The 16,549-nt window shown below is 38.7% G+C and overlaps 2 protein-coding genes across 9 annotated transcripts in view; one reads left to right on the forward strand and one right to left on the reverse strand.

The window, feature by feature from the left end:
* The first annotated feature begins 944 nt into the window (after positions 1 to 944).
* Positions 945 to 6,508, forward strand: LOC128019571 (interferon-inducible double-stranded RNA-dependent protein kinase activator A homolog). Its single transcript, XM_052605639.1, has 8 exons — positions 945 to 1,065; positions 1,389 to 1,555; positions 1,687 to 1,768; positions 1,851 to 1,914; positions 3,363 to 3,480; positions 3,565 to 3,659; positions 4,763 to 4,925; positions 5,011 to 6,508. The coding sequence occupies exons 1-8, from the start codon at positions 1,052 to 1,054 to the stop codon at positions 5,166 to 5,168; spliced, it is 861 nt and encodes a 286-aa protein (XP_052461599.1). The 5' UTR covers positions 945 to 1,051; the 3' UTR covers positions 5,169 to 6,508.
* A 686-nt stretch (positions 6,509 to 7,194) lies between these two features.
* LOC128019569 (oxysterol-binding protein-related protein 6) overlaps positions 7,195 to 16,549 on the reverse strand; it is a 56,883-nt gene continuing 47,528 nt past the window's right edge. For 4 of the 8 annotated variants that reach the window (XM_052605636.1, XM_052605635.1, XM_052605630.1 and 1 more), the window contains 7 exons: positions 15,192 to 15,255; positions 15,036 to 15,114; positions 14,803 to 14,947; positions 12,730 to 12,874; positions 11,891 to 12,017; positions 10,302 to 10,424; positions 7,195 to 9,998 (listed from right to left, as the gene is read on the reverse strand). In XM_052605636.1, coding sequence (XP_052461596.1) covers positions 9,890 to 9,998; positions 10,302 to 10,424; positions 11,891 to 12,017; positions 12,730 to 12,874; positions 14,803 to 14,947; positions 15,036 to 15,114; positions 15,192 to 15,255 — 792 coding nt within the window. In that variant the 3' untranslated portion in view covers positions 7,195 to 9,889. Of the gene's footprint in view, positions 9,999 to 10,301; positions 10,425 to 11,890; positions 12,018 to 12,729; positions 12,875 to 14,802; positions 14,951 to 15,035; positions 15,115 to 15,191; positions 15,256 to 16,549 lie in introns of all 8 variants that reach the window. The other 4 variants (XM_052605634.1, XM_052605633.1, XM_052605629.1 and 1 more) reach the window with 1 other exon arrangement.

The following is a 16,549-nucleotide window of genomic DNA, read 5'->3' on the forward strand; positions in this document are numbered from 1 at the left end:
TAAATCAAATAAAAAATGTATGTTGACCCACTTAATATTCATGAGATGTTTAAATCGAGTGGCTTTGTACAGTCTCAGTAAACAGCCTTACTAAAGAGAAAATAATACAGCTGCACACAAAAGAAAGTGGACACAGGACTTTTTACAATCCACTACAAAGTAGTGTGACAGTCTGAATGATGTTACTAGCAGAGAAGGGTATAAATACATGGAAATGTGTACAAATACAAATGTGTGGAACACCTATTTAAAAAACAAATTCAAAATTTTGTGTGGAAAAATGTACTTAAATGCAAATTACAGTACTTTTTTTTCCCAAAGGTTTTAATATACAAAATACAAAAAAAAAAAAAAAACAATAAAAATTTATCTGATATACTGCCCATCCCTGGTAACAAGTGCAGTCTGAAGCTTCCTTTTAATGTGCCAAAATAAAGCTTAAATTTGAATCCGGTTGGTTGCAACCATAAGCTGTTAAAAAGGGTTAAAACAAATCCCACAAGCGAAGAAAATAAATAAATAAAGTTACAAGCACTTCCACGCGCGTATGAGAGGTGGAGCCAGAGATGAGACCGCAGTAGGCTACATGAATGGCTGTCAAAACCACAGATATACAAATCTGTGTTCAAAACTGTCAGTCACATTGGCAATAAAATGATAGAAATGAATTGTCTGTGTCATTAAATGAACCACATCTGTCCTATCAAAAATCATCCTGACTTTTAGAATTCACTCCGAAGTCATGTCATGCTAAATCCGCTAAAGATAAGCCTCTCTGACACTCGGCTTTATACAGTGGCAGGTTGTTTACACACAAAATCGGCGTGCCTGAAGTGTCTCTAATGTAAATTAATATTGAAAAGAAGCACATCCTAGTCTCGACTTTGGAATTCCGCCAAGTTACGCGTGATCGCTAACATTGGGAGTTTCCCTTGTGGGAGGGGCTCTGGCGCAGTACCGTGCGGAAGGCGGGTCTTAGAGTCAGTATAGTGGAATACTATTGGCCAGTGAGTTTGCCTATCAACGCAGAAGCGGCGTACGCATAGCAATAATGGCTGATTCTCAGTAAGAACCTCTTACATTTTGACATTTAATCTTATTTTCTACTACTACTACATTCACACATATATGTATATATTTAACAATTGTTGTTTCCAAAACCCGTACGCGTCTGTTTAATGTAATATCTGAGGTGGATGGCAGACTGCAGGCGGAATGTTTTGTTTATGTTATAATGGAGCGTCTCTGACTCAGTGGCCAATATCTGCGTTACATATTTAGATGTGTTTTGAGGCTGTATTTGTACTAGTTTCTTTAAATCGCTCTCATCTAGCGTCTTTGACCCATTATTATTCCGTCGAGGTATTAATATATATTTCTCGTCTCAGTGTCATGGCTCACCAGCGCTGTCAGGAGAAGACACCCGTCCAGATCCTGCACGAGTATGGCATTAAAATCGGCCGCGCGCCCGTGTACGCGCTCCTCCAGTCTGACGGAGAAGCGCACCAGCAATCCTTCATCTTCAGTGTCACCATAGGAGAAATCACATGCAAAGGTCTGACACTCACTCACACACACACACACACACACACACACTTACACATGCTCATTTAAATACCACCTAGTCAGAGTGTAGAGTATATAGTGCACACTAGGATTCTAAAACATACCATTTTGTTCTTAAAGGTCGAGGAGCCACTAAAAAGGCTGCAAAACATGAAGCTGCAGAAGCCGCATTGAACTTATTGAAACGAGACACCCGGCCAAAGTAAAGTAGACACTGTAGATAGTGATATCCGCTGTTATAGATCAGCACCTTGAGTTAAGACTGTTTTCTGAATCCTCCGCAGTGATCAGAGAGATGGTGTTTCTCCTGAAGCCGGAGACGCATCCAATCCTGTAGGAGTCCTGCAGGTACTGTACCTGCTCAAGCACCAGCCGATGATGATGTTGGCTCAGGAAATTCAGGGAGCTGTTTAAATTAAAAAAAAAAAATTCTAAAAATGACAGTGTTCTATTTGGATGTACTTTCAAATATAATTAATTCTGTGAATTTTCAGCAGAGTCTCCAGGCTTAAGTGTCACATGATCCTTCAGAAATCACTCTAATATATGCTGATTTATTATCAGTGTTGTTGTGCTTGATAGTTTTTTTGGAACATGTGATACATTTTTCAGTTCTGCCTGCGCTTCTTCAAGCCAATATAAAGTTTATCTTAACTGAATTTTTTAAAAATCTACAGTATTTATTATTGTGGTAGAGAGTGCAATGGCATGCGAAAGTTTGGGAACCCCTTGCAGAATCTGTGAAAATCTGAATAATTTTCAAAAAATAAGAGAGATCATACTAAATGCATGTTATTTTTTATTTAGTAGTTTCTTAAATAAGATATTATGCATAAAATATGTTTGCATATAGTCCACAACACAAAAAAAATGTCTGAAATTATTAAAATAACCTTCAAAAGTTTGGGAACCCTTGGTTCTTAATACTGTGTTCTGTTACCTGATGATCCTCGACTGTCTTTCTGTTTTGTGATGGTTGTGCATGAGTCCCTTGTTTGTTCTGAACAGTTAAACTGAGAACTGTTCTTCAGAAAAGTCTTTAAGGTCCTGCAGATTCTTCTGTTTTCCAGCATCTTTGCATATTTGAACCCTTTCCAGCAGTGACTGTATGATTTTGAGATGCATCTTTTCAGACTGAGGACATTTGAGAGACTCAAACACAACTATTAAAAAAAGGTTCAAACATTCACTGATGCTCCAGAAGGAAACAAGATGCATTAAGAGACGGGGGTGAAAACTTTTGGAATTTGAAGATCAAGGTAAATTGTACTTAATTTGTTTTCCCGGGAAACATCTTCTGTTGCTTACGAAGGGCAGAACTAAATGAAAACAACAAAATAAGAAAAAATTGAACATCATCTTCGTGTTTTCAAGTTTTCACCCCCCAGCTCTTAATGCAATGTTTCCTTTTGAACCTTTTTTAATAGTTGTGTTTGAGTCCCTCAAATGTCCTCAGTGTGTAAAGATGGATCTCAAAATCATAAAATCACTGCTGGAAAACGTTCAAATATGCAAAGATGCTGGAAAACTGAAGAATCTGCAGGACATGGAGGATTTTTCTGAAGAACAGTTCTCAGTTTAACTGTTCAGAACAAACAAGGGACTCAAGCACAACCATCACAAAACAGAAAGACAGTCATCATGCATATGTAAAAATAACATGCATTTAGGATGATCTCTCTTATTTTTTGAAAATGATTCACATTTTCACAGATTCTTCAAGGGGTTCCCAAACCTTCGCATGCCGCTGTATGTGTTTGTTTCGAGTGTGTTTGAATGCTGCTGTGTGTCGTCAGGAGCTGGCCATGCAGAGAGTCTGGTGTCTGCCGGAGTATGTGGTGTCTTTGGAGACCGGGCCGGATCACATGAAGGAGTTCACTGTTACCTGTCGTCTGGAAGGCCTGGAGGAGTCAGGTGACGTCAGCCGCTCTTCGTATTGTGATCGCAAGCTACACATTATGAGTGGAAATTAATCAATGATGTGCTTTTGCTCTTCAGGCACCGGCAGCTCCAAAAAGCAGGGCAGACGCGCAGCAGCCGAACGCATGCTGGGGAAACTACAGAGTCTGTCCGGATCTCCCGAGATCACATGGGTTAGTGACATCCATCTGTTCACTGATGCTTTGGGATTCTTATTTTCATTTATTAGTTTAAATAAAGACTAACTTTGTGAAAACTGCCAAAAGATATTAATGCAAAGATATGTGCAAATAGATCAAGTGTAATAAACTAAACATCAAATGTGTATTTTGGATGTTTTCTTTCCACTAGTCATGTTATGGAAGCTATATAACTCAAAATTGACCAGTGCTTGAAAAAACTGGTTTACATTACATTTCTATAACAGAAGTAAATGATGAAGCCATGGTACAAAGGCAGTTTTCATGTGACCTTTATGAGTAAAAACAAAGAATATAAAAGAAAAGTCAGCCCCTGGAACAATAAAAGAGCCTGAAGGTGAAGGAAAGACCCGATTCCATCAATATTTCAGCACGAGGAATTGAATGAGTCACCATCAAATCATGAGGTGCTTCCACTCACAAACACAAAATGATCAACAGGGGACAGAACTGTGGAGGAGCGGGGATTTAAAGGGATAGTTCACCCAGAAATTAAAGTTCTGTCATGAATGACTCACCCTGATGTCGTTCCAAACCCATAAGACCTTCGTTCATCTTCAGAACACAGTTTAAGATATTTTAGATGACATCTGAGAGCTTTCTGAGCCTCCATAGACAGCAAGGTAACTACCACATTCAAGGCCCAGAAAGGTAGTAAAGACATCATTAAAATAGTCCATGTGAAATCACTGGTTCAGCCATAATGTTATGAAACTATGATAATACTTATTTGTGTACCACAAAAAAAGAAAAGAAAAGAAAAGAAAAAGACTTCATTTAACAATTTATCTCCCGTGAGTCCGATCTACTGCCATTATAACACATGGACTATTTTAATAATGCCCTTACTACCTTTCCTGGCCTTAACTGTGGTAGTTACCTTGTAGGGTCCATGGAGGGTCAGAAAGCTCTCAGATATCATCAAAAATATATTGAGTTCCGAAGATGGTTTTGAATGACATGAGGGTGAGTAATTAATGAAAGAACTTTCATTTTTGGGTGAACTAACACTTTAAATCAGATCAGATGCGGTCAGGTGTCCAGTTTTGACCCATTGTCTCTTGTGTGGTCCCCAGAGCCCTCCGTCTCGCGTGTATGTGGAAAGCTTACGGCAGGCCACAGGGGAGAAGATGTCCCTCCTGAGGAGGACGCCGCTCAGCATCCCAAACACAGACTACATTCAGATGCTGCTGGAGATCTCACTGGAGCTGGGCTTTCAGGTCACATACGTAGACATCGGTCGGTTCTCGTTTCTCAGTTTGTGTCATTTTATGTCACCGGGGCTGGATATGTGTGATATATAGTGTATGTGTGTGTTCTGCAGATGAGCTGACCGTGAACGGCCAGTACCAGTGTTTGGTGGAGCTGTCCACCCGACCGGTGACGGTGTGCCACGGGACAGGGATGACCAGCAGTAACGCCCACAACACCGCAGCACATAACGCCCTGCAGTACATCAAGATGGTCGCTAGTAAACTCTAACAGCAGGTCCGGGATCAGTGTGCACATGATTTCTGACCTGCACGTACTGACCCCGAGCCTGTTTCACACAGCACACACAAAACACATACTGACCCGAGACCAGACTCGCTGATGAAAATAAATGAATTTCTGGATTACAACACTGAGTTTATTCTTGGTTGTTGAAAACCGTTACATTTACATCCGAATATACAGTGAACCTCAAACTGGATGTACTTAGTTTTTTTGATTGTCACTACATGAAACCTGACTGAAATACTCACATACATATATATATATATATATATATATATATATATATATATATATATATATATATACTTTTTTAATTGCTTACACCCTCAAACCTTTCGCTCATATACCATAACTTAAGACCAAGTTACAATCAAAATCAAAAACAACCTGACCACAAAAAAATAATTCCCCCTTGCATTTCTGCTTACAGTATTTTGTAAATCTATTCTGAATATGCACACAAGTCAAGTCACCTTTATCTCTTATGCTTTATACAGCGCAGAATGTTTCAAAGCAGTAGTTACAAATTCAAACAAGCCTATACTGTCATTATACAGATCAAGTTAGTTCAGTGTTGATTCAGTCCAGTTTTATAACTAATGCTCATCAGTTGTGCATACTGTATTTACAGTGCATTCTTGTACACACGTGTGTGTGGGTGCTGTGACACAAGATAGTACTTTAGATAGTACTGTCAAGATAGTACTTTGCAAAAATAGCAAAAACAATTTTTTAAAGTTAAAATTAAAAGTTAAAAATTCTTTTGATTTTGCATGATAGAGTGTGGCGAAAACAAGCCATAGTTTCAATAATTGTGTAAGCAATTAAAAAAACATCAACTGTAAGGTTTACAGTGCGTTCTCGAGGCTCAGAGAGCAGTGAACGCTTTAAACCGGTATCTGTGATGGTTAAACGAAGCTTCGCGATGCATCGCAAAACGTTTTTCACTACGCTGTACGGTGTGTCCACCTACTGGTCATTACTGTGTATAGCACACAACAAACTTACATCCACTGGTTTCATCCGATTTGCTTCTTTAACTCATCTCTTTTATTTAGACAAGTAGAAGTGAATCTTTTATTTATTTTATTTTAGTTATTTGATTATAACTATAACAAAGTTTGTTTGGGCTTTATATATTGGGGGAAACAATGTACTAAAGAAAACCATGATGAAGTGTGAATACTGTTACATGAATAAACATCTTTTTTTTTTACACAACAAGCTTCACTACATGTTGATATGGGTGCCGCTGTGTGAAACAGGCCTTCACGGACAAATACATGGACTGCACTCATTTGGCAAATAAAGATACATCAAACCTATGAGTCTTCAGTTATGGTTGTCAGTTTTTGTCATATCTAATTTCATAGACCTGCTGCAACAACCTCACTCAAATACGATTTTATCTTCCCGTTGTATTGTTTTTTCTGTATAAAACTGTTTACTACATTGGCCGTGTTGTCATTGTCATGTGATCTGCCAGCATCTGTTGCATTGCTTCACTAAAATAAATAGAAAAACAAGAAAAAATATATATTTTTATTAAATATATATTAGCTCTCTGAGGGCTACACTGTGCCATAGAGGGCTAATATAAATAATAAAAATAATTTATTTTGTATGCTCATTACTTTGGGCCAGTGGCAAAGCATGGGACCTTCAACATCAAAATCTTTTTAGCCTCTGTCCCATCAAATAAAATTCACGTGGAGCCACAAAACCTGTTTGATCCCTAAAATGAATGTTTTACATTAAGTTATGTCACAGGTCAGGGGCGCAGCAATCATTTCATAAGTGAGCAGGTCAGAAATTAAAAATTTTATAATAATAATATTTAATAGTATTGACTTTGTCCAGTCATTAATCAATAATGTCAATAAATCCTAAAAATAAATCTTAAGTGTCAGTTTTGGACTAGTGGCCCGGCCTCCTCGGGACGTCTCTTTAATCTGAGGTTCTGAGTTCTAGTTGCATACTGAGATTGATAATAAACAACAGACACAGGTCCTGACTTGGAACATAAATATGTATTTCTTGCAATGCATTTAAATGTGAAACAGCAGGTCTGGAGAGTGTCCTAATAACACGTCAACAGTGGAGCACTGGAGCAGCTGTGAACAGAGAGAGATGTCACCGTACAACTGCACTTCTTCAGAGGAAAGCTGATCACATCAATAAAACTCCCACACACAGTGCAGGACGTCTCAGTGAGGATATCATGAGATTGAAATGAAACGCTCGTTTTAATAAGGCATCACAGATCATTGGCAGGCTTTGACATGTGTTCATGCAATGTTGAGAAACTACCAGCAGATGTACTCACTACAGCGTCTTTCCCTACACAAGAAACTCAACCTGCTATTTTTTTCCCATCATCATCTTCTCTATAAGCTTCAGAAACATTCAGTCAGATGAGCTCCAGATCAGCAATCATCTCATCTTAACAGAAAGAACAAAACAACAACAACCGTCACAGAGAATCTGTAATATAAGAACTACACATAGTTTTGTAGATGCACACCTTCATTTCCAGCAGTCTGTGTTTTATGGTGTCTTTTGGGCTCTACAGGGTCTTACCGGGGGGAAAAAAGTGCATCAGTGTGCAAAAGATGATGTTTTGTGGATGGACTGTCCTCCAGTAGACTGTGTTGATAAGGTTTCATAAGTGTTAAGGCACAGTGAAGGACTCAAACACTGACATACAGCTCTACTAATGGGTTCTTTACAATCTACTTAAAATCTTTACAACTATCTAAAAAAATTAAAATCTGCTCAGTTGAATCGAACGCAACAAATTACACAAGAATGCTTTCACGAATGACTTGTTTGATGAATGAGTTTCAGATCAAATGTAATAAACGATGGATGTTCGCACTAGAATACTAGTGTACTACATACTGCATACTTCACTGAAGACTGACCGTATGGATAACAGCATGCATTGTGCAACACTAAACATTTAGAAACGTATTCTGCTACACTGTTGTTGTCACATGATTCATCATCTCAGCATGTTTAATTCAAGAAGTGATGTATAAGAAATTAAAAAAAAAAAAAAATTGAATGCAATCCATGTAGAAATATCTTCCCTTTCTGTAGTTTGCATAACATGCATGATTCATCTGGAGTTTTGAATTCGTAATGCATACTAGAATACTACATTTACGACTTCTATATGTGAAAAAAAAGTAATTTCCGTGACAGATTAACCGCACATATCAACATATTTATTAACCAGTATTTACTCAGACTTCCAAAAGTCAATTTTTTTTTCTAAATATTATCATTTATATCCTAGACTTCACTGAATTATACACATGGTGAGGTCACGTAAAAAAATGCAGTACATTACACGAAATGTTACAGCATACTGTGTAGTATGCCCACTACTGACATCCATTTCCTATTTGTAGTTAGCAGATATGTGGGGTCCTGAAGTATGCAGTATGCAGTAGCACTGAGACGCCTGTAGAGGCCGCTGTCGCTTTTGTCATGATAGAGAGTCAACAGAAAATACTGTGTAATGTCTGCAGGTCACTGGTGCAATCAAGGTATAAATCACTCCACATGTCTCCTAAACCCATATGACTTTAGTCAATCTTTGAAACACAAATGAAGATATTTATAATGAAACCTGAGAGGTTTTCTTCTTTCCACTGAATGACCAGGTCACCAAAAGATCCTACAAACACAACAAGCTCATAAAGGCATCACTTAAGCATATTAATAAGATAACGAAAATTGTTTTACAGCAACTTTATAACCTTTTTGGATCTTTTAAGTTTTGGTTACCCATATTTATCAATGGAGGGACAGAAACCACACAGGTTTCATTAAAAATACTGTGTTTTGAAACTTTATGGGCATGAAAGAACACGAGGGTGAGAAATTAATGACAGATTTATCACTGTCGGGTGAACTTTATATGCAACGTGCGCCTGACTTCTCTCTCAACCAATGGTGTGAGTTTGGAGCGAAAACTAGCTGGAATAATCTGTTTCGCAGGGCACGGACTAGTTTTTCTGAAGGTGGCGAGTGCTTGTAGAACCTGCTTGGAAAAAAATCATTTCTTGAATTTGATTTGGTGCCATTAGTGGTGCATAAATGTCCCGTTTGCTTTAAAGAGCACTAACGATCCAGAGATCCAGGGGTCTGCGAGGGCTTCTGGGTCCAGGATCTCTCTTTCAGGCTTGATTCTTTGGAAAGTTTTGAAAGGTGGCGTGCCACTGAACACGAGGAGGGACAGCTCGACTTCAGTCACAGCTTTGACTTCCAAAACAATTCCCTTCTTTCGGTTGTTTACAAAAATAGAGCTAAAATTGTCGAAATGTTGTTTTTGACGAGTTAACGTAACCTACTGCCGATGAAAGCTGCCGTCTACACATGCAGAATGTAACCAAGAGCAAATTCAGTCCGTCTAAACCCAGAAGTTGAGGGAATTTCACTAAAAGCGTAAAACTATGTTGTTGAGAAGCGACTTCTTAAGGCAAGCACTTAAGAGGAAGCGCGACCGGCTTCATCTGGACAGCTCTGCATCTCTCTTTTACTATGTAGAGGGAAACTATTGAGACAGAGCCTGCCGAAGGGATGAGGAGAGAGGCTTTTTATACATTTATTTTCAGTCCGGAGATAAAATCCAAATCTAGAGGGAGGTCCTGTTCTGCATAGTAAGCGTCTGCAGTCAGCAGTGAAGGCGTCTGGATCTACCACAGCTCAGGGTTTTCTAGTTTGAGGAAGCCGGGGTCCTTGCGCAGTTCCCAGTACGTGTTGTTAGACACCCATCTCTCCCTCTGGTGACTGTGCATAACCTTCCTGTTACACAGAGGAAGCACAGCTTAAACTCACATTGGGTTAGGTCTAAAATATTTTCTTAACCCTTGTGCTGTGCTGAAAATGCTTTACCTTATTTAGTGTTTTCCCGGTTGAAAAATGGCCAGCCTTCGTGTAAATCTCTCATTATGCTATATTATCACCAAACCTTGGGTTCAATCTTTTCATCAACTTGTTTTATTAGCACAGGGTTTGTGTTTCTTTTTGGAACTGACTGATCCTTGCCCTCAATGATGTGAGTTCAATAGCAGAAGAAGAAGAGGTGAACGGATGAAGTGCACTCACTTAAAGAACCGCGGCTGGTGTCTGATGTTGTTCTCCTCCAGCCACTTCCTCCTGTTTCTCTGCTGCTCTTCGATTCTTTGTTTCTCAGCGGCTGCCATCTGGACATTTCCTTCCTCCAGACACCTGTGAGACACATTAAAGCAGAGCTTCACCACCGATGATTACTCAGCGCAAACTTTGCTCCACGGGTTTCTAGGAGTGTGGAAAGAGCTGAACTAAGCCAGAAACTCTCTCAGGGAGCAGAAAAATAAGTGCGATACAGTTTACGATCGAGTTTCATGACAAAGTGAGATGAAAGACTAAGTATTTACTTAGTTCTCAATATAACTCAATATTTCATATAGATCAAATGTAAGAAAAAGAGACCAGATTTAATTTAGGATTATTTATACACTATCATAGTATTTATTAATATTTTGATTTAGGTTTAAACTTTTTATTTTAAGTTTTTATACAGTTTTATTTTCAAAAATTGTGACATTTTTATTATATATATATATATATATATATAGTTTAGTACTCAGTACTTCAATTCAAAGCCAACATTTCTATTTTTATTTAGGTATTAAACATTTTTAATCTAAAATGTATATTCATCTAATATTTGTATTATATTTTATTTTATTTCAGCTTTATTTAAATTAACAAAAAATATGCATATAGTTTAAGCTTTAGTTATAATAAACAACAACAATACTAAAAGGTTTTTATGTGTGCTTTTTTTTTGTGACTGTACTAAAGCATAAAAAAATACCATTATTTTTTTGCAGAAAATTTGCATAAACATAAGTTCACATACATATTTCTTTGAAAAAATATGGTTATTCTACTTTGAATGTGTGTTCTGTGTCAGAATGTCTGATTTTGTTTTGCTCTGTGATTCTGTCCACTGTAAGTTTAACCAATAGAATGTCAACACCTGGGTTGCCAGATAGCACACAACTCAACGTATTGCAGCTATAGAAGATCACAAATTCTGCTCAAACTAAAAAGTCTTCTAATAAATCGCTCTGTGACCAAAAAAATATTAAAACATGGATAAATAAACTCATCAGCTTACAGTTTAACGGTCATTGCCTTCTACTGTCAATTGCGCTCATTCTCGTTGAGTGTCTTAAAATCTGGCAACCTGATTGAGCATTGAGTCTGAGGAGGAGAATTGACTTTCTCAAATATTTTTAATCTGGACTGCAGTACCTACTGTATATCAACTGCTAGCTGTCAATATTACATACTGCACCTTTAAACTATAATTTTCTGTCTGTTCTGGTACGCAAGATTTAAGTCACTCTTCCTAAAACCACCTGCCAACCACTAGTATTAGCAAATAGTGTTATAGTCATAATACCAAGTGGTTTTCTGGTCAATTTGTTACAAAGGAACTGACTGGAATTCATTCTTTTCATGAACCGTCTTGAAAAGCCACAGCTGTCAAAGCCTTTCAAAGATAAGCAAGGCTTTATGGAGTCCTTCAAAATTAGGTCCAAATCATTTCTAGAGTGACTTCTTCTTTTGAGGCAGTGGATCACTCTCCCGTGCCACTAAACATATTATTACAGTAAGAGTGTAATTTGAGACAATTCATGTACCTCTGGTCCGGCCTGTATCGAGCATCTGTTGGTGGCAGCAGCTCCTTCAGCTCAGGACAGAGCTCATTGAGCTCTATGGCAAACCTGCTGAAGCCGTAGTACAGCTCATAATCTGTAGGCATAGACCCTGGACACACAAACACAACATCGGTTTACACAACGAAGAGAGTCAACACTGTAAGTGGAACATCAGCATTAGCATTAGCATTAGCATCTCACTCGCAAGCATACGACTGCCTTCACAACATCAGATCTTGTGTTGTGTAGTGTCATAACTGCAAATGACTGCTAAATTTAGAGCATTTATCAATTTCCAAATGGCCATTAAAGTGCAATTGATTAAATTACAACAGATCTGAGAGCTGTTTATGTACTTTCTACCACAGTGACCACAGTGGGTAGTTACTTCTCAGCCCAAGTCACTCACTCACTTTTTCTCCTTCACTAGACAATAATAATACACTACTGTTCAAAAGTTTGGGGTGACTTTGATTCAAACAGTAAAATAGAAATGTGAATATTGAATACTGCAGTATAAAATGACTTCATTTTCAGCATCATTACTCCAGTCTTCAGTGCCACATGATCCTAATGCTGATTTGATGTTCAAGAAACAGTTCTTCTTATATAAAAAACTCATAGGCATCTCAAACTTTTGGTAAATGTGAGACATAGGTCCGAAAACATGTTACAGACACTGATTTTTTTTTTTTATCAGCAGACTTAACTTTAACTTAAGGAATTTTTATTACCATTTATATATTATACATTAACATTGTGCCAGTCTATTTTTGCTAGCAGCTGGCGAATTTCGATTCTGGACCCGTGAGTGTATGTACCTGGTCTCCAGATGCATTTGGCTGAAGGTGGGACTCCACAGTACAGACCCTCATGCCATTTCCCAAACAGTCTGTGAATGACTTTCCCCTCCTGCTCCATCACTGATCCATGCACCTCATACAAATTCGAGCTCCAGTAGTTTCCCTTGACCCAAACACACATACGCATATTCTTACCAACCCAACACTTCTGAAAGGTAGTGTACATTTAGTGAAGAGTTCATTACACTAGTTGGTTGTTTTCTCTAAATATGATGTGTGTAAATATATAGAGACAACTGTCAGTCAGTCATTCATAGGTTTGTTCACCAGGTAAAGTACATTACAAACTATGTAAAACAAAGACTGTTCATCCTTTTTGGCTGTTAAACTTATCTGAAAGTTCTAGTGTATGTGAGTTTGCACATACACCAGCATCTAAACCACTGTTCTCATTCGATTTCAAAGGCCCTACTATCTAAGCTGTTCTTTTGGCTCTTCTGCAGATCTGGCACTAGCACAGCACTACTGTATAATAGACAGGGCGTCAGAAGTAGCGAAAGTAAACTCAACTCAAAGTATCCTCAGCTAGTGTACCATTCACATGTTCATTGTGGACATAAGCAAACCAGTTCTTATTACAACTATTAAACTAAAATGGTAAAAACCAGCATACAGATGAATAATGAACTGAACTGAAAAATACTAATAGTAGTGCTGTCAAAAGATTAATTGTGATTAATTAAAAATAAAACTTTTTGTATGCATAACATATGTGCGTATACTGTACATATATACTGTACATATATACAAACACATGCATGTACAGTATATATTTAAGAAAAGTATGTTATGTTATATATTAAATATATATATATATATTAGGGCTGTCAAATGATTAAAATTTTTAATCAAATTAATCAGAATTTTCAGTGGATTAATCAGGATTAATCACTATTTGCAATTACACCTGAAATGCATACCAAAAGATAGATAACAGGACACAGATACATAATTTTCATGTATTGATTCATCTATATGTGGTTCTTTTTTTTCTGAATTTAAAAAGTTTAACATTTACTTATATCAAATTTACCTGAGCACTATATCAAACCATGCCATTTAACTACAGATAGTGTAAGAGTTTTAGGTGAACCAGTGGTTAAATATAGCCACATATCTATGAAATTATGCATAGAGAAACTCGAAAGAATGAACTCAGAAACACAAACATGCGCCCTCTGCACTCTGGGCACTCTTGTTTTTGGGAGGTGTTCATTTGCTCTGCCACAGTACTTTAGGATCGATATTTTCACGTTCTGAAGGCTTCAAGTGCCAGTAAAACCAAGTAAAAATGCATATGCTTTTCCAAACAGCTGTAATTTTCGCTGCATTGCATGCAGGCGTTCTGCGCATGCGCAGTGTGAAACACAGAACGCTATAACAGGAAGAAGCTCCAGCGTATCAACTACCAAAGTCGTCTCTGTTTATCGAGCTTGGCATGAATGTATTTGAGAGTAACTGGAGTAAAACCTTAAGCTTCTTCTGTGTTTTCGTCGCAGCGCTCGCCGCTGTTTTTTACTGTCTTGAGAATTCAGAGATTGACGAGACTTTCCTGACCTGAATAATTTGTCACACTGCACATGCGTGAAACGCGTTAAAAAATTTGACGTAATTAACGACAAACAACTAATTAACGTCGTTAACGCGCTATTTTTGACAGCCCTAATATATATATATATATATATATAATATAAGAACATAAATGTATATACATGTAAATATTTTCTAAATATATACTTTATGTGTTTGTATTTATATAAACATAATAAATAAACACACAATACACATACATATGTAATATAAACAACAACTTTTCATTTTGGATGCGATTTTAATATAAAATAAACTAAAAAATATGATGTTAGTATTTTGTTGTACATCTTTTTGGTGTTTTTTTTTTTTCATCATTTTAATCACAATTATTTTAATATAGCTACATTAAAAACAATTTAAAACTAGTGCCCCTCTAGTGATGAGAACCAGGACTTATTTGTGATATATATTTATATGCTGCTGCAGATGTGCATGTACCTTCACAAAGGTGAGTTTGCAGATGCAGGTAGTGTTGCGGGTGTTTCTGATCGTGACCTCCCCGTAATGTTCGATCCATCGCCTCCCGCTCAGAATGTTGTGGACGCACGTTGTCACCTTGTTCCACTCGTAGTGATCACCATAACTACTGACACATGCACAAAGCATGATGCTAAGAGTCACACAGTCAAAAGAACAGATGCAGGTCGAATAAATAGTGCAGAGAAACAGACCTGGGCAGCATGACATTCACTGTTCCGATGGGAAGAATCTCCATAGACTTCCCCCAAAACTTATTCTTCCATCTGACGTCTGGAGCACAAGCACACACATACTTAAGTGTGATAAAAAATTTTGCATTTAAAATATGGGAGTGGAATCAGCCTTACCCTGCCAGAAGGTGAAGTTCTGGGACTCACAGTGACAAGCGGAGATGGGCGGATGGTGGCTTACCTGTAAACAGACAAGAAGACATAATCTCCCGCTAGAGTTTATTAATGAAGCACAGCAAGTAGCATTTCTACAGCAAAATGAGTTCACATAAATTAATATAAACTAGATTTACACTTTGAGCACAGACAGATTTTTTTTAAATTGCACATACTTTGTACATTCAGACAGCCATCCTCGGTCTCCTTCCTTCACACACATCGAACTAAAGAAATACTACACTGGTGCCGAAACCCGGGAAAGAAGGAGAACGCCGTCGCCACGATGCAAACTCTGCAGGTGTAGAGAGCGCTTGCCATTTGCGGAGATCATCACATCGCTCGAGGGTCTACATCAAGAAAAAACCACAAAGCCTTGCTGCACTTGCAGGCAGACCAGGACCATCATCCCAAGCCATGATGCAAGCCCCAGAAGACTGCCCAACAACTTGCCTGTCCAAAACCTCCTGGTGTTCACAGACTTAAAATGGGCAATCCTCCAGAGTGTTGGCCTCAGTCTAGAACAATACCGTCAATGCTGCCATTCGTTGGAATTAACGGAAGCAGAACGACCCTTTGTCTTGGCCCAGCAGCTCCGGGACTCGTGCCTCAAATGGCCGTTGGTCGGAGGAAGCGACGCCGGGGCAATCCTCAACAAGGTGGTACTGGAAGAGTTTGTTTCCCGTCTTCTGAGGAGGATGGCCTGGTGGATCCAGTGCCAATGGCCGGCGTCGCATCTGGCCATCCAACTGGCGGAGGACCAGCTGGCGGCATGCTCCAGGGTCGACAAACCCCTCCCATCTATCTCTCTCTTACTCTGTTCCTCTTTCTTCCTCTTCCACTAAACTTGTTTCCGCTCCCAGGACCCGGTTTGCTGGGCCACCGAGGGCCGCCCCGGGGAGTGGGGATGCCCCACTCGCAGGTTGGAGTGTCGGGATCCAGTGGGACGATTTCAGAGGAACCATGCGGCTTGGCGAGGCTAAACCTCTCCAGTTGCGATAACTTTCCTCTGGAACAATCCCAAGACGAGACGCTCAAACATACATTCGAACAGGTTCGTTCCATCGATGGGCAGATCCTCCAATCTGAACACGCGCTCTCCTTTCCTTATTTTGCCATTATTAAAGACAGGTTGCATCGAGTGACCCAGGATGCTCAGACAAAGGAACATACAACCCAATTGTTGTACCACCAAGCCATCGGAAAATGCTTTTCCAGATGGTGCTTTGTAATCCGATGGTGGGGCATCTAGTGATGCCAGCAATGTTAAACCGTCTAATGACCAGATTCTTTTGGCCAGGCATTCACGAGAACGTGCG

The sequence above is a fragment of the Carassius gibelio genome, chromosome A9, assembly GCF_023724105.1.
Source record: "Carassius gibelio isolate Cgi1373 ecotype wild population from Czech Republic chromosome A9, carGib1.2-hapl.c, whole genome shotgun sequence".
Taxonomy (NCBI): Eukaryota; Metazoa; Chordata; class Actinopteri; order Cypriniformes; family Cyprinidae; genus Carassius; species Carassius gibelio.

Excerpts from the sequence above, each read along its gene's own strand:
- LOC128019571 (XM_052605639.1), top strand. Across the intron at positions 1,556-1,686 it reads AGGAGAAATCACATGCAAAG|GTCGAGGAGCCACTAAAAAG; the intron begins GTCTGACACTCA and ends TTGTTCTTAAAG. Across the intron at positions 1,769-1,850 it reads AAACGAGACACCCGGCCAAA|TGATCAGAGAGATGGTGTTT; the intron begins GTAAAGTAGACA and ends AATCCTCCGCAG.